Source organism: Polypterus senegalus, chromosome 2, assembly GCF_016835505.1.
Source record: "Polypterus senegalus isolate Bchr_013 chromosome 2, ASM1683550v1, whole genome shotgun sequence".
Lineage (NCBI taxonomy): Eukaryota > Metazoa > Chordata > Cladistia > Polypteriformes > Polypteridae > Polypterus > Polypterus senegalus.
In genome coordinates this window covers 308370518-308389257 of record NC_053155.1, presented here as the reverse complement: position 1 = coordinate 308389257, position 18740 = coordinate 308370518, and the positions used below count along the sequence as shown (strand labels likewise).

Here is an 18740-nt window from a genome sequence, read left to right as displayed (position 1 = left end):
GCTCCAGAATATGGTGTGTCGAGTGCAGCTGACTGGTGCAACGCAAAGGACATTGTCTTAGCTTGGATTCTTATCTCTAAACCCTTAGTCTGGGGACTCTCTGTCACTTCACAGATGGCTGTTGATTGTCACCACAGCACAGTTAGCTGTTTATTATAAATTCATCATGGCTGTTCTTAACTCTCTTTTAGATGAGATCATGCAGCAAGACACAAGTCCGCTACATGCTGTGGAAATTGAAAACCAGCTGACGAAGCAGTTTGCCTTTCTGTCGGGTGAGTAACTTTGTACAATAAACGCTCATGTTGGTGCTCGTCCTTCTCACTGCCCCTGGAGATGTGGACATTTTGACCTGTTCTTCTATTTTGCATACACAATGCAAATCATTAAGCCTGCAGGCTTTTAAGGCAAAGATTCTCCGTTAATGTTTAATGGATGTGCTGTAACTCTGTTTCAGCTGTTGGTATTCAAAAAGAAAAACCTTCGTAATCTGTTTGTTTTTGATATTCCTTTTATCACGTGGGTACACTGGAACTAGGCTCCATAGTGACAGGCATCGATCTTATATATAAACGTCTACGCGTGGAAGTGTGTCTGTCTGTCTGTCCGGTCCGGAAGTGAGAGGTGGAGTCGGGGTCAGTGCTCCACCTCCGAGGAAACAGAAAACTTGCTTAACCACTAATAACACAAGCGAAGCGAACACTTCGGCAAAACGAAATCTCCAAAGAAAGAGACACTCGCTTAGCTGCTAATACACAAGCGAGGCAAGTACATCAGCAAAACGAAACCTCCAAAGAAAGACAAAGTCGCTTAGCCGCTAATACAGAAGTGAGGTGAGCACATCAGCAAAACGAAACCTCAGAAGAAAGACAAAGTCGCTTAGCCGCTAATACAGAAGTGAGGCGAGCACATCAGCAAAATGAAACCTCTGAGGAGAGAGAAACTCACTTAGCCGCTAATACACAAGCAAGGCAAGCTGTTGTGATGTGAGATTTTGCATATAACTTGATAAATATTTTGTATGTCTTTATTTGTAATTTAGGCAAAGCAATGTAATTTTGTGTTTACCCCCCCTTTAGGAATGGGTCTCTTTGAATTTTATGACAGAGTTGGGGGAGGATGAGTATTTCTCTGCTAAACTCTTTCTACCCCCGCAAGAAAGCCAGGTTACGTTAACATATGGTTTGGGGGCAGGTGTTAAGATGTTCTATTTCCCCCATTGTTCTGAAGTATGGCCGTTTGGAATTGGCTTGGATCAGAAGCTTTTAAGTACCATGATGTCCTATTGGCTGTAGGGGTTGGACAGAACATCTATAAATATACTTGCCTAACCTCACAATCTCTCTCTCTTGCTAACCTGTGATGATGAAGAAGTATCTCTCTCTTACTGATCTGATGAAGAAGACCATCACACCATGAACTGAGAAGACAACACAATGAAGAGCACAGCTTGGCAGCCATATTGAGGCAGGCAATGCAGCCTGTTCTGAAGAAAGCTAAGCACCAATGATGCTTTAATTAGAGACATTAAAGTAACAAACAAGTCTGTGTGCCACCTGAAACTACACATCACCATTTAATTAGGTTATATGATTGCCAATATTCAAATGTACTTTGCATTTTGTTATTTTTTGTGAATATTATCAATAATACATTATTTTATGTGTAAGTTAACTGCTTGTCTTCTTACTACACCTAATTGCCTGAGGTTATAAATATAGAAGGGAAGGTGGGGATAAGTTATACTATAATACCTTTTAAACAGTGGTAAATCTGTGAGATTAAGTAGTCTGACAAAGGCTACATATTAATAATACAAAAAGGGAAAGTAGAGCAATATACAGTATTACTCTACCAAGGTAAAACACAAGCACATCAGCACAACGAAACCTCAGAAGAATGACAAACTCGCTTAGCCGCTAATAGACAAATGCGAGGCGAGCACATCAGCAAAACGAAACCTCCAAGGAAACACAAAGTCACTTAGCCGCTAATACACAAGCAAGGTGAGCACATCAGCAAAATGAAACTTCTGAAAAAAAAGACACTCGCTTAGCCGCTAATACACAAGCGAGGTGAGCACATTAGCAAAACGAAACATCCAAAGAAAGATAAAGTGGCTTAGCCGCTAACATCGACAAAACGATATCCCTTTTACTTTTCCTTCCGCCACTAATACACAAGCAATGCAAGCACTTCCACAAAATGAATCCTCCAAGGATAGAGACGCCCAGAGTAGTTCCTTTCCATTACCTGACATCTTTACATTTCCGTTTTTTTCTTGATGATTTCAATAGTTTGTAGGGCTTTTTACAGCACAGGCTTACAAAGCTAGTGAGTTATAAAGATCTGTTGGCCACCTCATACACTTATACACTGCACCCACCCACACACAATGCGCATGTCCTTCACCCGTACTTCATGCCCTGTGCTGTTCTCTTGAAAGCAAAGGTAAAGTTTACCAGTGCAACTATGGCTGTGCTGACTGTGGAATGTGACATATTTTAGCTCAGTTTACTTAGCATCCATCCTGCTGTCAGTTGTCGTGTGCAAAGTCTGCCCTCTGCTTGCTGCTCAGCTATGTGGTGTTTGCCCTCACCATCCCATTTCGTTAGTCAAGTTGGCCTTGTATTGAGTATTTCCTCGTGAATGCCTAATGTGATTCCTGTTTATTAAGATTTTCAGTTAGTTCTCAGTATGTTACACTTGCTAATTGTCATTTATTAAACTAATTATATAGCTGAAGCTGTGAAGTAGATCTGTTTTTATAGTCTTGTATTACACATAGAATCTTCTTTCAGTTGCTCCCATTACGGGTCGCCACAGCAGATCATCTTGTCCTATATTTTCCTGTCCTCATCATCTTCTTCTGTCACACCCATCATCTGCATGTCCTCTCTCACCACAACCATAAACCTTCTCTTAGGCTTTCCTCTTTTCCTTTTGCCTGGCAGCTCTATCCTTGGCATCCTTCTCCCAATATACCCAGCATCTCTTCTCTGCACATGTCCAAACCAACGCAATCTCGCCTCTCTGACTTTGTCTCCCAACCTTTCAACCTGAGCTGACCCTCTAATGTCCTCATTTCTAGTCCTGTCCATCCTCGTCACACCCAATGCAAATCTTAACATCTTTAACTCTGCCACCTCCAGCTCTGGCTCCTGTTTTCTGGTCAGTGCCACCATCTCCAACTCATATAACAGAGCTGGTCTCACTACCTTCTCTTTCACTCTTGCTGATATTTTTCAGTCACAAATCACTCCTGACGCTCTTCTCCACCCATTCCACCCTGCCTGCACTCTCTTTTTCACCTCTCTTATACAATCCCCATTACTCTGTACTGTTGATCCCAAGTATTTAAACTCATCCACCTTCGCCAGCTCTACTCCCTCCATCCTCACCATTCCACTGACCTCCCTCTGATTCACACACTTGTATTCTGTCTTGGTGGTCCTGCTGACCTTCATTCCTCTCCTCTCATATCTCCACCTCTCCAGGGTCTCCTCAACCTGCTCCCTACTATCGCTACAGATCACAATGTCATCAGCAGACATCATAGTCCATGGAGACTCCTGTCTAATCTCGTCTGTCAACCTGCAAATAAGAAAGGGCTCAGCGCCAAACCCTGATGTAATCCCACCTCCACGTTGAATGCATCCGTCAGTCATACTGCAGAATAGAATAAAAACTCATAGAATAATATCTAAAAGTAATCAGTCCAAGAATCACTGCTCTTTGGCTTTACTGAATGTAGCAGTCTTGAGCTGGATGAGGAAGTCTTGAGGCAGTGAATCTAACAAGGATACATTTAGAAAGGAGCCAATATTCAGCAGAAGTACACTACATGAAAACTAGGCAGAGCAGTAAAACTATAAGCATACAACAGGACCATCCCTGGCTGATCCCAACCTAGAATTGGACACTGAACTATGTGTCCTGAAGAGTTGAAGCTTGAGGAATCAACAAGTGTGACTGAAACATGAGAGCACTAGGGCATTACCTAGAATGTCATTATGCTTTGGGTCATCATCTTACTGTAGGATGAATGTCTGACCTACTAGACACAGACCAGAAGGTATTGTGTGATGCTGCAAAATGCTGTGGTAACCCTTTTGATTCAGAATGCCAGTCATTCTGTGCCAGTCACCAACTTCTGCCTCCAGCAAAAGAACCCCAGACCATCACACCTCCTCCTCCATGTTTGACAGTTGTTGTCACACACTGATGAACCATCACTTCACCAACTTGATGGTATGCAAACACCCTGCGTGATGAGCCAAAGATGTCAAATTTGAATTCATCAGCCCATAAGACTTTCTTCCAGTCTGCAGTAGTCCATGGCCGGAATTTCAATGCCCCCTACTTTGTCTTTTAAGGAATGGCTTTCTTATTGCCAATCACCCCTTCACAGTAGAAACTCACACTTGCTTTTATCGACCTGCACTGTTAAGTTGTTGTGCTGTGAGGTGCCTGTGATCAAACAAGCAGGTGACCCTCAGAAACTTGTCTTCTGATTGGCTTGTGACTTTGGCTCTGCCACAACTCTTCCTATCAGAGTTTCTTCCAGTGCCTTTGGATTTTGTAGGACACCACTGGACTCACTGAAACTTTGATTAGTTTTTGCAATTTCTCTAAATGAAAGGCCTACGCTTCTATGGCTAGTAATGTTGTGTCTCATTTTATTTGTTAATTGACGTTTCCTTGCCGTTATCACTTTCATATTGTCCAAGTAGGACTTCAGAGGGTCTAATAACACAGTCAGTTCCAACTCTGCTTTAAGATACACAGAGGGTTTTTAAGTAATCCACAGAAGTTGGGACACCTGTGCAAATTTTATGCAAGGCTTCGTTTACTTTAATTGTAGGTTGCAAGTGATAAGTTATTCCCTGAAGACAGCCCATTTGTAATATTCTGAAATGTCCTTTTTTCATTTTTTTTCCTCTATAAATTTTAAATTTAAACCTCTTACAGTTTATTGCTTTCCTTTTGACCATTTTTGGTCATTTGTTGCATTTTAACTGATTACATTTGAAGAAAAGCTGTAAAAACTGAGGTGTTCAAAAGCTTTTGACCGGTAGTATATACTGATTCGATTAAACTGTTTTTTTTTCTAGATTTTTGGTAAAAATAAAGCTTTTTTAATTCTGCAAGTTTAGTCTTATGTTTAGTGTTACTCCATGTTTGTAAGCCACAACCACATTGCAGTAGCCTTTAAACCTGAACTTGAATAGATTATAGTGCTAAAAATTAGCCTGATGCTTCACACTGGCAGTGATGAAATGCCATATATCTTGCATGTTGTATGCTATCAAACAGCATAATAAAAACAGTCTAATTGAAAATGGAGGAGTTGGAGTTGGTGATACCAGGAGTTAGGGTCAGTTGTAACATAAATTGAGGAGTCTGAGTCAGTGGTAACATAAATTGAGGAGTCTGAGTTGGTGGTACCATACATCGAGAAGTGGTACCATAAATTGAGGAGTCTGAGTCAGTAGTACTATAAATTGAGGAGTTGGAGTCAGTGGTAACATAAATTGAGGAGTCCGAGTCGATGGTACCATAAATTGAGGAGTCGGAGTCAGTGGAAGTATAAATTGAGGAGTCCGAGTCGGTGGTACCATACATCGAGAAGTGGTACGATAAATTGAGGAGTCGGAGTTATTGGTAACATAAATTAAGAAGTCCGAGGTGGTGGTACCATATATCGAGAAGTGGTACTATATATTGAGGAGTCCAAGTTGAAGTCGAAGATCTTGTGTGCTGACTCCGCAGCCCTACCTTGGACTCTCCTGATTATTTCTCTTATTATAGTGTGTATTTCAGAGTCAGTTGTGTGTGTAGTTTTGTTTCTTCATGTCAGTAGTTTGAATGTGCTCCCAGCCTACATGCAAATGTCCACGGGAAATAGGTTTGCTTATACATGCAGTCATCCCCTGCTTTTCAGCTTGAAACCATCATAACATGAATTTTCATAACCTGAACACCCAATTACCATTAATTTAATCTATACTAATAAAAGGCAAAGCACTGACCGACCGACCGCTCACTCACTCACTCACTCTCCAACTTCCCGTGTGGGTAGAAGGCTGAAATTTGGCAGGCTTATTCCTTACAGCTTACTTACAAAAGTTGGGCAGGTTTCATTTCGAAATTCTACGCGTAATGGTCATAACTGGAAGCTATTTTTCTCCATTTACTGTAATGGAGTTGAGCTGGATGGCCATGGGGGGCGGAGTTTCGTGTAAAATCATGACGCCTCCCACGTAATCACGTGAACTGACTATCAACGCAGTACGTAGAAAACCAGGAAGAGCTCCAAAAAGCGCTAAAGAAAACATACATTATATAATTGAGAAGGCAGCGAAACAATAAGAAGTGAGCGACTGACATTTACAACCATATTCATGAGTGCTGCTACTTCGGAAACAAAGCACGGTGTAAACCTAAAGTTTAAATTAAGTTCATAGACAGGCTGCCGCTGGTGTTTGTCATGCCCACGGTAATGCGGGATACAAGTTTAATGAGAGGACGCAGGATATAAACGAGAGTTTTGATCACTTTGTAACTAAGTTAAAACTGCAGGTGAAGGGCTGTGCTTATGCAAATTCAGAGAGACTGTGTTTGTGGGGGATTGACAGTTAAGGCGGGTGGGGGAGTCACGTCATCATCTCCCCTCCCATTCATCTGATTTCGCTCTGAGCTGAGCTCCGCGGTTAACGCCATCTTCCGAAGCAACTTCGTCACACTGCCACCAAATACTCACAGAAAAATCCACAAGTTAATACACACGCTGTCTCTAGAGTTTCTCCACACTCAATGTATTCCTCGCATCCCCATTACACCCTCTGATCTCCCATTTCAATTCAGAGGCCTCCAATTTCCAGTAAGGCTCTGCTTCGCGATGAGAAGTAAGAAGTCTCAGGGACAGACCCTAAAAAAGGATGCCATTGATTTCAGCAAGATTGCTTTTCTCCTGGACAACTATACTTGCATTCTCAAAAGTGACCTCGCGCAGCTTCGTCATATTACAACCGGAGTGCAGCCAGAAACTTTTTAAAGTGTCGGGTCTTACTTAACATTAAATTAAGCCGTGGACATGGCAACATCACACAAGAGAGCAGCTCACGTAAACTTACTGAACGCAGTACGAGTGATCACTTACATGCATCAAACCTGTTCAAAAAACGCATTACACAATTGACAAGGTGATGGCTTTATATGTCGTTCATTTATAAAGCAGCGAAGAGGCTGTGTGAAGGCAGCTACACAAAAAAACAGCAGAGCGCCACACTCTGAATGTATTCCTGGCATCACCGTTATACCCCCTGATCTCCCATTTCAATTGAAATGCCTCAAATTTCCAGTAAGGCTCTGCTTCGCGATGACAATTAATACGTCTCAGGGACACACCTTACAAAAGGTTGCCATTGATTTGAGGCAATATTGCTTTCCTCCTGGACAACTATACATTGCATTCTCAAATGTAATATATATATATATGTATATATATATATATATATATATATACACACCCCGATCTACATACTGTCAAATAAACGAACCACAAACCCTAGTGCAACATGAGAGGCTTCGCCTTTAGCGCTGATGTCTGAGGTTCGATTCGCGAGAGTGGGTGCAGTGAGTGTATACTGTCTGATGAGCCCATCAGGCAGTTGGATTTAGTCTTTAAATTTCTATGGTGAAGAAAAATTTATGCAATGATGATTAAGTGCACGTAAGATTAGGAGTCATCCGTTTTAACAAGCAGCGTATTGCACTGATACGAAATAGCCTGCCCATTTAATTATTTAGGAATGGATAGATAAATTAAGATTTTGTACAAATAATGTTTTTAATTTTTCTTCCTCAATGGATTCTGGCACCCCCAGCAACAGCTGCTCGCACCCCAAAGCATATATATATATATATATACCTGTATATATATATATATATATATATATATATATATATATATACTGTATATATAGATATAGATATAGATATATAGATATACAGTGGGATGCAAAAGTTTGGGCAACCTTGTTAATAGTCATTATTTTCCTGTATAAATCGTTGGTTGTTACGATAAAAATGTCAGTTAAATATATCATATAGGAGACACACACAGTGATATTTGAGAAGTGAAATGAAGTTTATTGGATTTACAGAAAGTGTGCAATAATTGTTCAAACAAAATCAGGCAGGTGCATAAATTTGGGCACCACAAAAAGAAATGAAATCAATATTTAGTAGATCCGCCTTTTGCAGAAATTACAGCCTCTAAACGCTTCCTGTAGGTTCCAATGAGAGTCTGGATTGTGGTTGAAGGTATTTTGGACCATTCCTCTTTACAAAACATCTCTAGTTCATTCAGGTTTGATGGCTTCCGAGCATGGACAGCTCTCTTTAACTCACACCACAGATTTTCAATTATATTCAGGTCTGGGGACTGAGATGGCCATTCCAGAACGTTGTACTTGTTCCTCTGCATGAATGCCTTAGTGGATTTTGAGCAGTGTTTCGGATCGTTGTCTTGTTGAAAGATCCAGCCCCGCGCAGCTTCAGCTTTGTCACTGATTCCTGGACATTGGTCTCCAGAATCTGCTGATACTGAGTGGAATCCATGCGTCCCTCAACTTTGACAAGATTCCCAGTCCCTGCACTGGCCACACAGCCCCACAGCATGATGGAACCACCACCATATTTTACTGTAGGTAGCAGGTGTTTTCTTGGAATGCTGTGTTCTTTTTCCTCCATGCATAACGCCCTTGTTATGCCCAAATAACTCAATTTTAGTTTCATCAGTCCACAGCACCTTATTCCAAAATGAAGCTGGCTTGTCCAAATGTGCTTGAGCAGACCTCAAGCGGCTCTGTTTGTGCTTCCTCTGCATCACTCTCGCATACAGCATCTCCTTGTGTAAAGTGCGAATGGTTGAACGATGCACAGTGACTCCATCTGCTGCAAGATGATGTTGTAGGTCTTTGGTGCTGGTCTGTGGGTTGACTCTGACTGTTCTCACCATTCGTCGCTTCTGTCTATCCGAAATCTTTCTTGGTCTGCCACTTGAGCCTTAACTTGAACTGAGCCTGTGGTCTTCCATTTCCTCAATATGTTCCTAACTGTGGAAACAGACAGCTTAAATCTCTGGGACAGCTTTCTGTATCCTTCCCTAAACCATGATGGTGAACAATCTTTGTCTTCAGGTCATTTGAGAGTTGTTTTGTGACCCCATGTTGCTACTCTTCAGAGAAAATTAAAGGAGGAGGGAAACTTACAATGGACCCCCTTAAATACTCTCATTTCTCATTATAGGATTCACCTGTGTATGTAGGTCAGGGGTCACTGAGCTTACCAAGCCAATTTGAGTTCCAATAATTAGTTCTAAAAGTTTTGGAATCAATAAAATGACAACGTGCCCAAATTTATGCACCTGCCTGATTTTGTTTGAACAATTATTGCACACTTTCTGTAAATCCAATAAACTTCATTTCACTTCTCAAATATCACTGTGTGTGTCTCCTATATGATATATTTAACTGACATTTTTTTTATCGTGACAACCAACGATTTATACAGGAAAATAATGACTATTAACAAGGTTGCCCAAACTTTTGCATCCCACTGTAGATATATAGATAGATATAGATATACATATATAGATAGACAGATATATAGATAGATATAGATATATATACAGTATAGATAGATATATACATATAGATAGATATATATATATATATATATATATATATATATATATATATATAGACGGCGTGCACGGTGGCGCAGTGGTAGCGCTGCTGCCTCGCAGTTAGGAGACCCGGGTTCGCTTCCCGGGTCCTCCCTGCCTGGAGTTTGCATGTTCTCCCGTGTCTGCGTGGGTTTCCTCCGGGCGCTCCGGTTTCCTCCCACAATCCAAAGACTTGCAGGTTAGGTGGATTGGTGATTCTAAATTGGCCCTAGTGTGTGCTTGGTGTGTGGTTGTGTTTGTGTGTGTCCTGCGGTGGGTTGGCACCTTGCCCAGGGTTGGTTCCTGCCTTGTGCCCTGTGATGGCTGGGATTGGCTCCAGCAGACCCCCGTGACCCTGTATTCGGATTCAGCGGGTTAGAAAATGGATGGATGGATGGATATATATATAGATAGATAGATAGATATATATGTGTATGTAAATGTGTGTCTGTATATATATATATATATATGCCAACAACACTCATAACAGTGACAAAACAATTACATTGTCAATCATGTTACGTTATTTTTAAAATGTTTCCTTTTCTTTTTCATAACTTCTTTAACACACTACTTCTCTGCTGCGAAGCGCGGGTATTTGGCTAGTTAGAAAATATTTTTAAGCACTCCCTGGTTCCAAAAACTACCCCATTTTTTGTTCAAATTGCACCATGAAATATAAAAATGGACAGAATGAGTTTAATAATAACATTAGTCTATTAACAATATTTCTATTGCATTGCGTTTTTTTGACACCCACTGCACGCCCAACCACTCTTTGAAATGCCTTTCCCAAGGTTTCTTCCATTTTTTTTTCCCTAAAAAGGTTTTTTTTTGGGAGTTCCTCCTTGTCTTAGAGAGTTAAGGCTGGGCCTGTTAAAGCCCATTGCAGGACTCCTTGTGTGATTTTGGCCCATTCAAAAATCAATTGTATTGTACTAGTCACCAACGCCAACCCCCTTCACTAAATGCTTTTTAATTAAGCTGCTTACCTGTGCTTTACCACTTCAAGTGTCACATTCAAAGGAGTGGCCTTCCGACCTTTCTTAGGTTTTGAATATTTTTTTGGAGCCCTGATGCTGAGGATAATATGAGAAGACATGCAAGCAACACACATGACGGGTTTAGTGAGCTTCAGCGCAGGATTGTTGCCGCCTCCAGGCTCATTTCCACCACATTCAGAATGCTGCCATGAGGCCATCAGCTATGAGAATGACTGAAGCTGTGTCCACCATACTACATTTTTATTTAAAAGCACACCCATTAGCCTCCTTTTTCACCTTGTGTCCACCTTACCCTGAGCGTTTTTAATGCCAGAAAACAGACTTTTAAAAACGCTCTCAATAACACCTTGTTGTCAGGCCAAAAACCAATGCTTTTTTTTTTTGTTTTTTGTGTTGGCCATTTTAGTTCTCTGTGACTAAACGCAAGCTGCAAGTGAATGTCATGTGTGGAGGATACGTCTTCTTCTTCCGGTACCTGCCGATGTACCACATGCCCAGGGTAGACAAATACCCTGCATAATGTTTGGGACAAAGACACATTTTTCATTGCTGTACTCCTCTGCTCCACAGTTTAAAATCACAAATCAAACAATTCATACGTAATTAAAGTGCACATTGCAGACTTTCATTTAAGGGGATTTGCAGACATTTTGGTCAACACATCACTCTTTCTACACGGTCCCCCCATTTCAGGACACCATACTGTTTGGGGCAATTGCTGTCACAGGCATTTGTGATTCCTCACATGGGTCTCCTTGCTTCATCACCTCGGCTTGCTTCTACACTTTGGAGTCCATGACCGTTGTCACAGCTGTAGCTTCCCTCTGTTGCTGTTCTGCTTCACTGCCAATGCTGGCTGATGATGGCAGCACTTAACCCACGGGTGTCAAACCCCGGTCCTGGAAAGCCACAGTGGCTGCAGGTTTTCATTGTAACCATTTTCTTAATTAGTGACCTGTTTCTGCTGCTACAGTAGAGTCTCGCTTATCTGACCTTCGCTTATCCAACATTCTGTATTAGATAGATAGATAGATAGATAGATATGAAAGGCACTATATAATAGATAGATAGATAGATAGATAGTATCCGACGTCCCACCGCAAAAAAAAACAAAAAAAACGCATCAATCGGCAACAAGAATTGCAAGTTGGGAGCGTGAGCGTAGGCTATTTTTTGTTGCTAAGTTCATTTTTTCAGTTAAATTTTGATGTTGTTTTGTTGTAAAACATGATTACAGTGGATTATGTGGCCAGCCCTCTCTGGCGTGTGTGCGTGCGTGCGTGTCTCTCTCTCATGCGTGCTTGTGTGTGTGCGTGTGTGACTCTCTCTTCCTATCGTGCGTGCGTGTATCTGTCTGTGTCTCTCTCACACTGCACAGGGAGAGACTGAACATGTGCAGAAATCATCGGCACGCACAAACAGAAAGGGAAACTGGCTTGTTCCTATACCGAGACAGAGGCAAAAGTTTGGCGAACGTTTTGGTCATAGCCCGATTTGTACGTGTTCAGGGACGTTCATGAAGCAGTACACTGTATTAGGTTTGTAATGTGTAAAACTTTAACATAGTTTGACGTTTAATAGGCTTTTTCTTAACACCTCCCATTATCCAACATTTTCACTTATCCGACGTTCTGCCGGCCCGTTTATGTCGGATAAGCGAGACTCTACTGTAATTAACTTCTTTTGCCTTAATTTTAATTAACTTGACTCAGGCCTCTTAGCCAAACAATAATGAGACACAAAATAAGCCACCACTTGACCAGCTCATTTGTGCCCATCACACAATATCTGAAAATAAAGTAACGTTGATCTCTCAGCTCACCAAAACATTTTGATGGTGTTCTTTGTGGCAGAGTGAGAGCAGCAACAAGCCATGGCATTAAATAATGAGTTTAATTAACAGCAAGAATCGGCTTCTCATTAATAAAGTGATTGGAGTGAAATTGGTTAGAGCTGAGGCCCCAATTTAGCTGGTCATCTGTTGGCTTGTTTGATATCTCATTTCTGTGCGGCTGTCATTTAATGAAGAGAAGAATCAATTGAGAATCCTTAAAAGCAGGGCTATTTAAATGAAGGGAAGAAGAATTTAATTAGCAGTGAAAACTGGTCACTGATTAGGAAAAGGGTTAGAATGAAAACCTGCAACAACAACAACATTTATTTCTATAGCACATTTTTATACAAACAGTAGCTCAAAGTGCTTTACATAATAAAGAATAGAAAAATAAAAGACACAAAAAGAAAACAAAATAAATCAACATTAATTAACATTGAATAAGAGTAAGGTTCAATGGCCAGGGGGGACAGAAAAACAAAAACTCCAGACGGCTGGAGAAAAAATAAAATCTGTAGGGATTCCAGACCATGAGACCACCCAGTCCCCTCCAGGCCTGGAGTTCAACATTAATCCATGCATGTAGGCAAAAAAAAATCACCTGAATTCCAATCTGGCCGCTCTCTTTCATGTCACACGGGCACGAATCTGATACGTATCCGATCTGGGACCACTTAAGAAAGTGACTCAAATCTGATTTAAAAAGATTGGATTTCTGCTGTGCGGCACGGTGGCGCAGTGGTAGCGCCGCTGCCTTGCAGGAGACCTGGGTTCGCTTCCCGGGTCCTCTCTGCGTGGGTTTCCTCCCACAGTCCAAAGACATGCAGGTTAGGTGGATTGGTGATCCTAAATTGTCCCTAGTGAGTGCTTGGTGTGTGTGTGTGCCCTGCAGTGGGCTGGCACCCTGCACAGAGTTTGTTCCTGCCTTGCGCCCTGAGATTAGCTCCAGCAGACCCCCGTGACCCTGTGTTAGGATATAGCAGGTTGGATGATGGATGGATGGATGGATTTCTGTGTCCACACAGCCCTAAAAACATCAGATTTGTGTCACATTAAGACAAAATATCGGATTTGACTTACCTCGTTGTTAGACATTATCTGTCCAGTATAGTTGGCAGATGCTTCCTTAGCCCTCAGGGATGCTTAAAAGACCATCGCACCATTATAATGCAGTCAAAACCAGTTCAGTTTCTCCTTCCCAACTGACTTTTTTGGCATTTGACGTTTTTACCAAACTTGAGGCAAAGAGAATTCAGCGGGTTTTTCATTCAATATAATTGCTATGTGCATCAAAATCCAACAAAATTAATGAGATTGTTTATGTTCCACTAGTAAAAAAATTCTATATATTTCTCAAGATCTCTTCCATTTTTTCCCTACAAAGGGAATACATTTTGTTTATGTTACACTAGTAAAAAAAAAATCTGTATATGGATTTTAGTCTTTGTAATAGACTGCTCCTCTGATCATACAGCACTGGTGCTAGCAGTAATGGAATCGTCACGTGTGCAGAATACACACAGTATCACCACTCTCCGGCACCTTGTTAAACAAGAATGTAGCAACGACAACATTTATTTCTACAGAACATTTTCATACAAAGAATGTGCCTCAAAGTGCTTTCTTTACAGGATGTCATAAAGAAAGTTACAAGAGAAGATAAAACAAGATTAGATAAGGATCATAATGAATAAGTAACAAAGGAAAAAATTCAAAGTCTTATAAAACATACATATATAATTAGTAGAAGGGTATTGTCTTTATTTACAGTATCATGATGTAAGTCTTAAAAGATGAGTCTTGTGATGAGGTCAAAAAAAAAAAAAAGAAAAACTCCAGTTAAGCTGAAAAAAAAAATAAATCTGCAGGGTTTTCAAGACCAAAGGACCACTCAGCCTCCACTGGGCATTCTGTTTAACTTAAATGTGCTTTAGTTATTCCTCATTATTTCCAGGCTTCGTCCCAGAGGATTCTACTGTATGCAGTGGACAGCTGGGGCACCCGCTTTCACTCCAGTATCTCAGGTGCTGCACAGTGTCTCAGTCTGCTGGTGGTGGTGGTGGGCACAAAACACCACCAAAGAAGAACTGGAACAGACAAGCAAAGATTAGTAGAGATTAGTAAAGACTGCAAATGTCAGAACAGTATGATTATTTGTAGGCCTCTATAGTGTATTAAGAGTACAACTAAAACATAGATACATAAAAACCATATTAAAAAAATGGGTTTTTAGCAGTTTTTTAAAATGTTCCACTGTATTAGCCCGATAAATCTATATTAAATTAAAATAAAATGTATACAGTATATATTTTTTTTTATTAGAAAACACAAATCACCTTATCTGAAGAAGCAGGCCTCCTTAAAATGCAAGGAAGTAGATAGATAGATAGAAAAGGAACTGATAGATAGATAGATAGAAAAGGCACTATTAGATAGATAGATAGATAGATAGACAGATAGATATATAGATAGAAAAGGAACTGATAGATAGATAGATAGATAGATAGATAGATAGATAGATATGAAAGGCACTATTAGATAGATAGATAGACAGATAGATAGATAGATAGATAGATGGATAGAAAAGGTATTATATGATTGATAGGTAGATAGTGTCGCAGATAACGCCCTTGTCCACCTCTTGAACCCTCAGGTACCACTCCAGACACCGAATAAAAGTCCAAGATTTCTGTATTAAATAACACTAACGTGCACAAAGCACCCTCCACACTACTCATAAACCAATTACTCACAATAATAAATCAACAATCCTCCACTCTCAGACGCATTGCCCTCCTACCACCCAGCTCAGCTCTCCGTCTGGGAGCTCCCTTAGTCCTTTTATACACCCTGACCCGGAGGTGTTCCTGCCCAATCAGTCCACAGTTCCTTATTCCTTCCGGGTCAGGGTAAACAGTCCTTTTCTTCAACCCGGGAGCACATCGTTCTTGCCTGTCACGTGATCGTGACGTACTCCCGGGTTATAGGGCACATAAGAGCCCATGAGCCCCCCTACAGTGACTCCCTGTGGCCCCCAAGGTATCCAGCAGGGCTGTGTATAAACACTACATAGTCCATGAGGCCCTGCTGGAAGTCGAGGTACGATCCTGCTGTCGGGAGAACTCCTCCTGGCAGCCTGGGGGTGAGGGCCGGAGTAAGAAGCCAGCAGTCCTCCACAATAGATAGATAGTGTGCCAGGTGACCAGGTACCTTGCCCCACCAGGACGCCTCGAACAGGGAAGGACTGGGAGAGGGGCAATATCTACCCTTGGTGCAAGAGGGCAGCTCCTGTGATTTCCATCAAGGACCACGGATACAGAGCTGGGAAGCTCAACCCCGTGGTGGTCCGTGGGCTAACCCAAGGGGTGCCTGGATGATACCTGAGCCCTGGAGGACAGTACTTCTGCCACACCAGGAAGTGCTGCCGAAAGACTATCTCAGAGCACCTGGAGCACATCCGGGGTGTTATAAAAGGGGCCACCTCACTCCTTTTGGGAAGCCAGAGTCGGGAGGAGGAAGATGGAGCTTGTGAGAGAGGAGTGGTGGCGGCCGAAGAGAGGAAAAGGACTGAGTAGTTGTGTGTGAGCTGGTGGAACTGGACTGTAAATATTGTAAATAAACCGTGTGTGTTGTGGACATCGGGTGTCATGTCTGTCTGTGGCTGGGCTATCTTTTACAATAGATAGATATGAAAGGCAGATAGATAGATAGATAGAAAAGGCACTATAAAATAGATAGATAGATAGATAGGAAAGGCACTATATAGACTGATAGATAGGAAAGGCACTATATAGACTGATAGATAGATAGATAGGAAAGGCACTATATAGACTGATAGATAGATAGATAGATTGGAAAGGCACTATATAGACTGATAGATAGATAGATAGATAGATAGATAGATAGATAGATAGGAAAGGCACTATATAATAGCTAGAAAGAAAGAAAAAAGATCAAACAAATGAGCTCTATTTGTCCCCTGGGGGAAGTATGTCTTTTTACAGAAGCTCTTTAAATAAATAAATGCATAAATAGGTAGATAAGCATGTAAATAAATTAATATGCAGAGACACTTTGGGATAAACACACACCAAAATAACTGTAAAGCAAAAACATTAAAAAAAAGGAAATATCTGACACGGTGAGGAGCAATACAGGCGTATTGCTGTTGGTATAATGGACCCCCAGTCACGTTTCTTGACACACTTCTGTTGAATGATTCGTTGTCTGAAAGTCCTCAGTGTTGTTCTGTCACAGACAGGGTGTGCAGCGTTACTCATAATGGCCCTCAGCTCCGTTTTGTTTTAAATCCCTCCGTTGCTACGACCTTCAGGCTTTCCAGTGTGAGTCCCATAGCTGAGCCTGCCCTTATAATTGGCTTGTAGAGCCTTTAGCTACAGGACATCCAAACTCTGGAATATCCATCTACCAGTATTACTGAAAACCCCACTAGTCTTAGCATTTAAATTAAGGCCGAAGACTTAATGTTTTACCGCAGAGTGCTGCTGTTTTCTTATGCTCTTTTCTATTGCTCTTTGAATTTTAAAATTGTTAAGCCTGTTTTTTTTTCTCTTCAGCTTTTATCCATTTTGATCCATTGTTTAAGCGTACACAATGAAACTGCTAACCTGTCATTTCTCACTATCTTGAGAGTGATGTTAGCGGAGAAAAAGAGGAGCAGTGTGACTTGTGAATGCCTTGGCTGCATTTATTTCCAGCCTCGCCTTTGAATACAGTAAATGGCTCGAGGGCTGGAAAGCAGCAGAGCGTGTGTTGCTTTGTAACTGAAAAGAAATTCTCAGCTCCTCAGACTTCAAAGGCAGGACCGGTGTGTGCTAAACAGTGAGTTAGGGTTAGAAACCCAATGTTGTCAGGTCATAAAAAATGGAAAACCCGTTTAACGAAGAAGGAAGAAGAGGATCAGTCCACATAAGATGCAGAGAAGTGAATTGCAGTCACATGGGTTCCAGTCGGTTCTGAGTGGTGTTACTCCGTCTGGGCTCTGAGAGGTACTAGTGAGGTACATGAGGCCCTGGTTAGCTACTGAGAGATGTTTGACCTCTTGAAGGTGTTAGACACTAATTTACAGATATGGCAGGGGTTTGGGATGTGCTGTTGGTTAACAAAGAGCTCTCTGGGTTTCATTAATTGCAGGTTTTTCACTGAGAGCTCGGGGGGCTCTGTCATTGCCTTTCACTTGTCATTTACTGAGAACATTTGGTCAGGTGGTGAGCTAATGTCAAGAGCTGTGTGGTGTTAGGAAGCACTAGAACAGTGTTACTGATCAAATCAGAGTGCTGTCTGGACTATAAGAGACACTGAACATAAAAGAAGAGCTGGTAAAGGCCTTCAGTTTTACTGGCCATTGACCATTTTGGGGTCAATTGAGAGGACTGAATCCTTAAAAACAGGGCTATTAAAATGAAGGGTGCTTCCCAAATATTTATGGCAATAAAATGCTTTGCTTTTATCATTCCAACAGATGACGCATCACAAGCATTAACAGTGCTTTGACAGATCCCATACCAAATGGCATATATCAGAGACATGCGCATTGCATGGTGCACTGCAAACGTTAACGCTGAGGTCTAAGTTGATTTCAGCCTACTTAGCAGTGAAAACTTCTCGCTGATTAGGAAAAGGGTTAGAATGAAAACCTGTAGCCACCCTGGCTTAGGAGAAATATCTACACAGCATGATGCTGCTGCCACTGTACTTCATTATACAGTAGATGATTAGTCTCTCTTAGGTCATGTGTAGTGTTCTTTGTAAAACACATAACATCTTAATTGTTTTCCAGTCAACTCAGTCTCCTCTCATTTTCCTAACTGCTTTTCCTGGTGAGGGTCATGCTACGTAGCAGCAGGCCAGACAGGTAAGCCCAGGCCTCTCCTTCCCCAACTACAGATTCCAGCTCGTCCTGGGGAATTCCCAGGCATTCCCAAGCCAGCCTAGAGATATATTTCCACCAGTGTGTCCTGGGTCTTTGCTGTGTGGGAATCTGCCCAGAGCAGCTCTAGGGGGGGCATCCTTACAACGTGCCCAGAGTACCAATCCGGAGGAACTGAGCTTCTCACCCTGTCATGGAGCATCAGCCTAGCCAGCCTGCATCGCTGGCGCTTATACCGGGTGGCGTACGAAAAACCGAACCATCTCCGACTCCAACGTT

At 41.6% G+C, this 18740-nt stretch overlaps 1 protein-coding gene across 10 annotated transcripts in view; it reads left to right on the top strand.

Annotated features, from left to right (window-relative positions):
- The window catches only part of mcf2la (mcf.2 cell line derived transforming sequence-like a), a 287608-nt gene that overhangs the window by 171789 nt on the left and 97079 nt on the right, over nt 1–18740 (top strand). For all 10 annotated transcript variants that reach the window (XM_039745883.1, XM_039745885.1, XM_039745881.1 and 7 more), the window contains exon 2: nt 192–275. In XM_039745883.1, coding sequence (XP_039601817.1) covers nt 192–275 — 84 coding nt within the window. The remainder of the gene's footprint in view (nt 1–191; nt 276–18740) is intronic.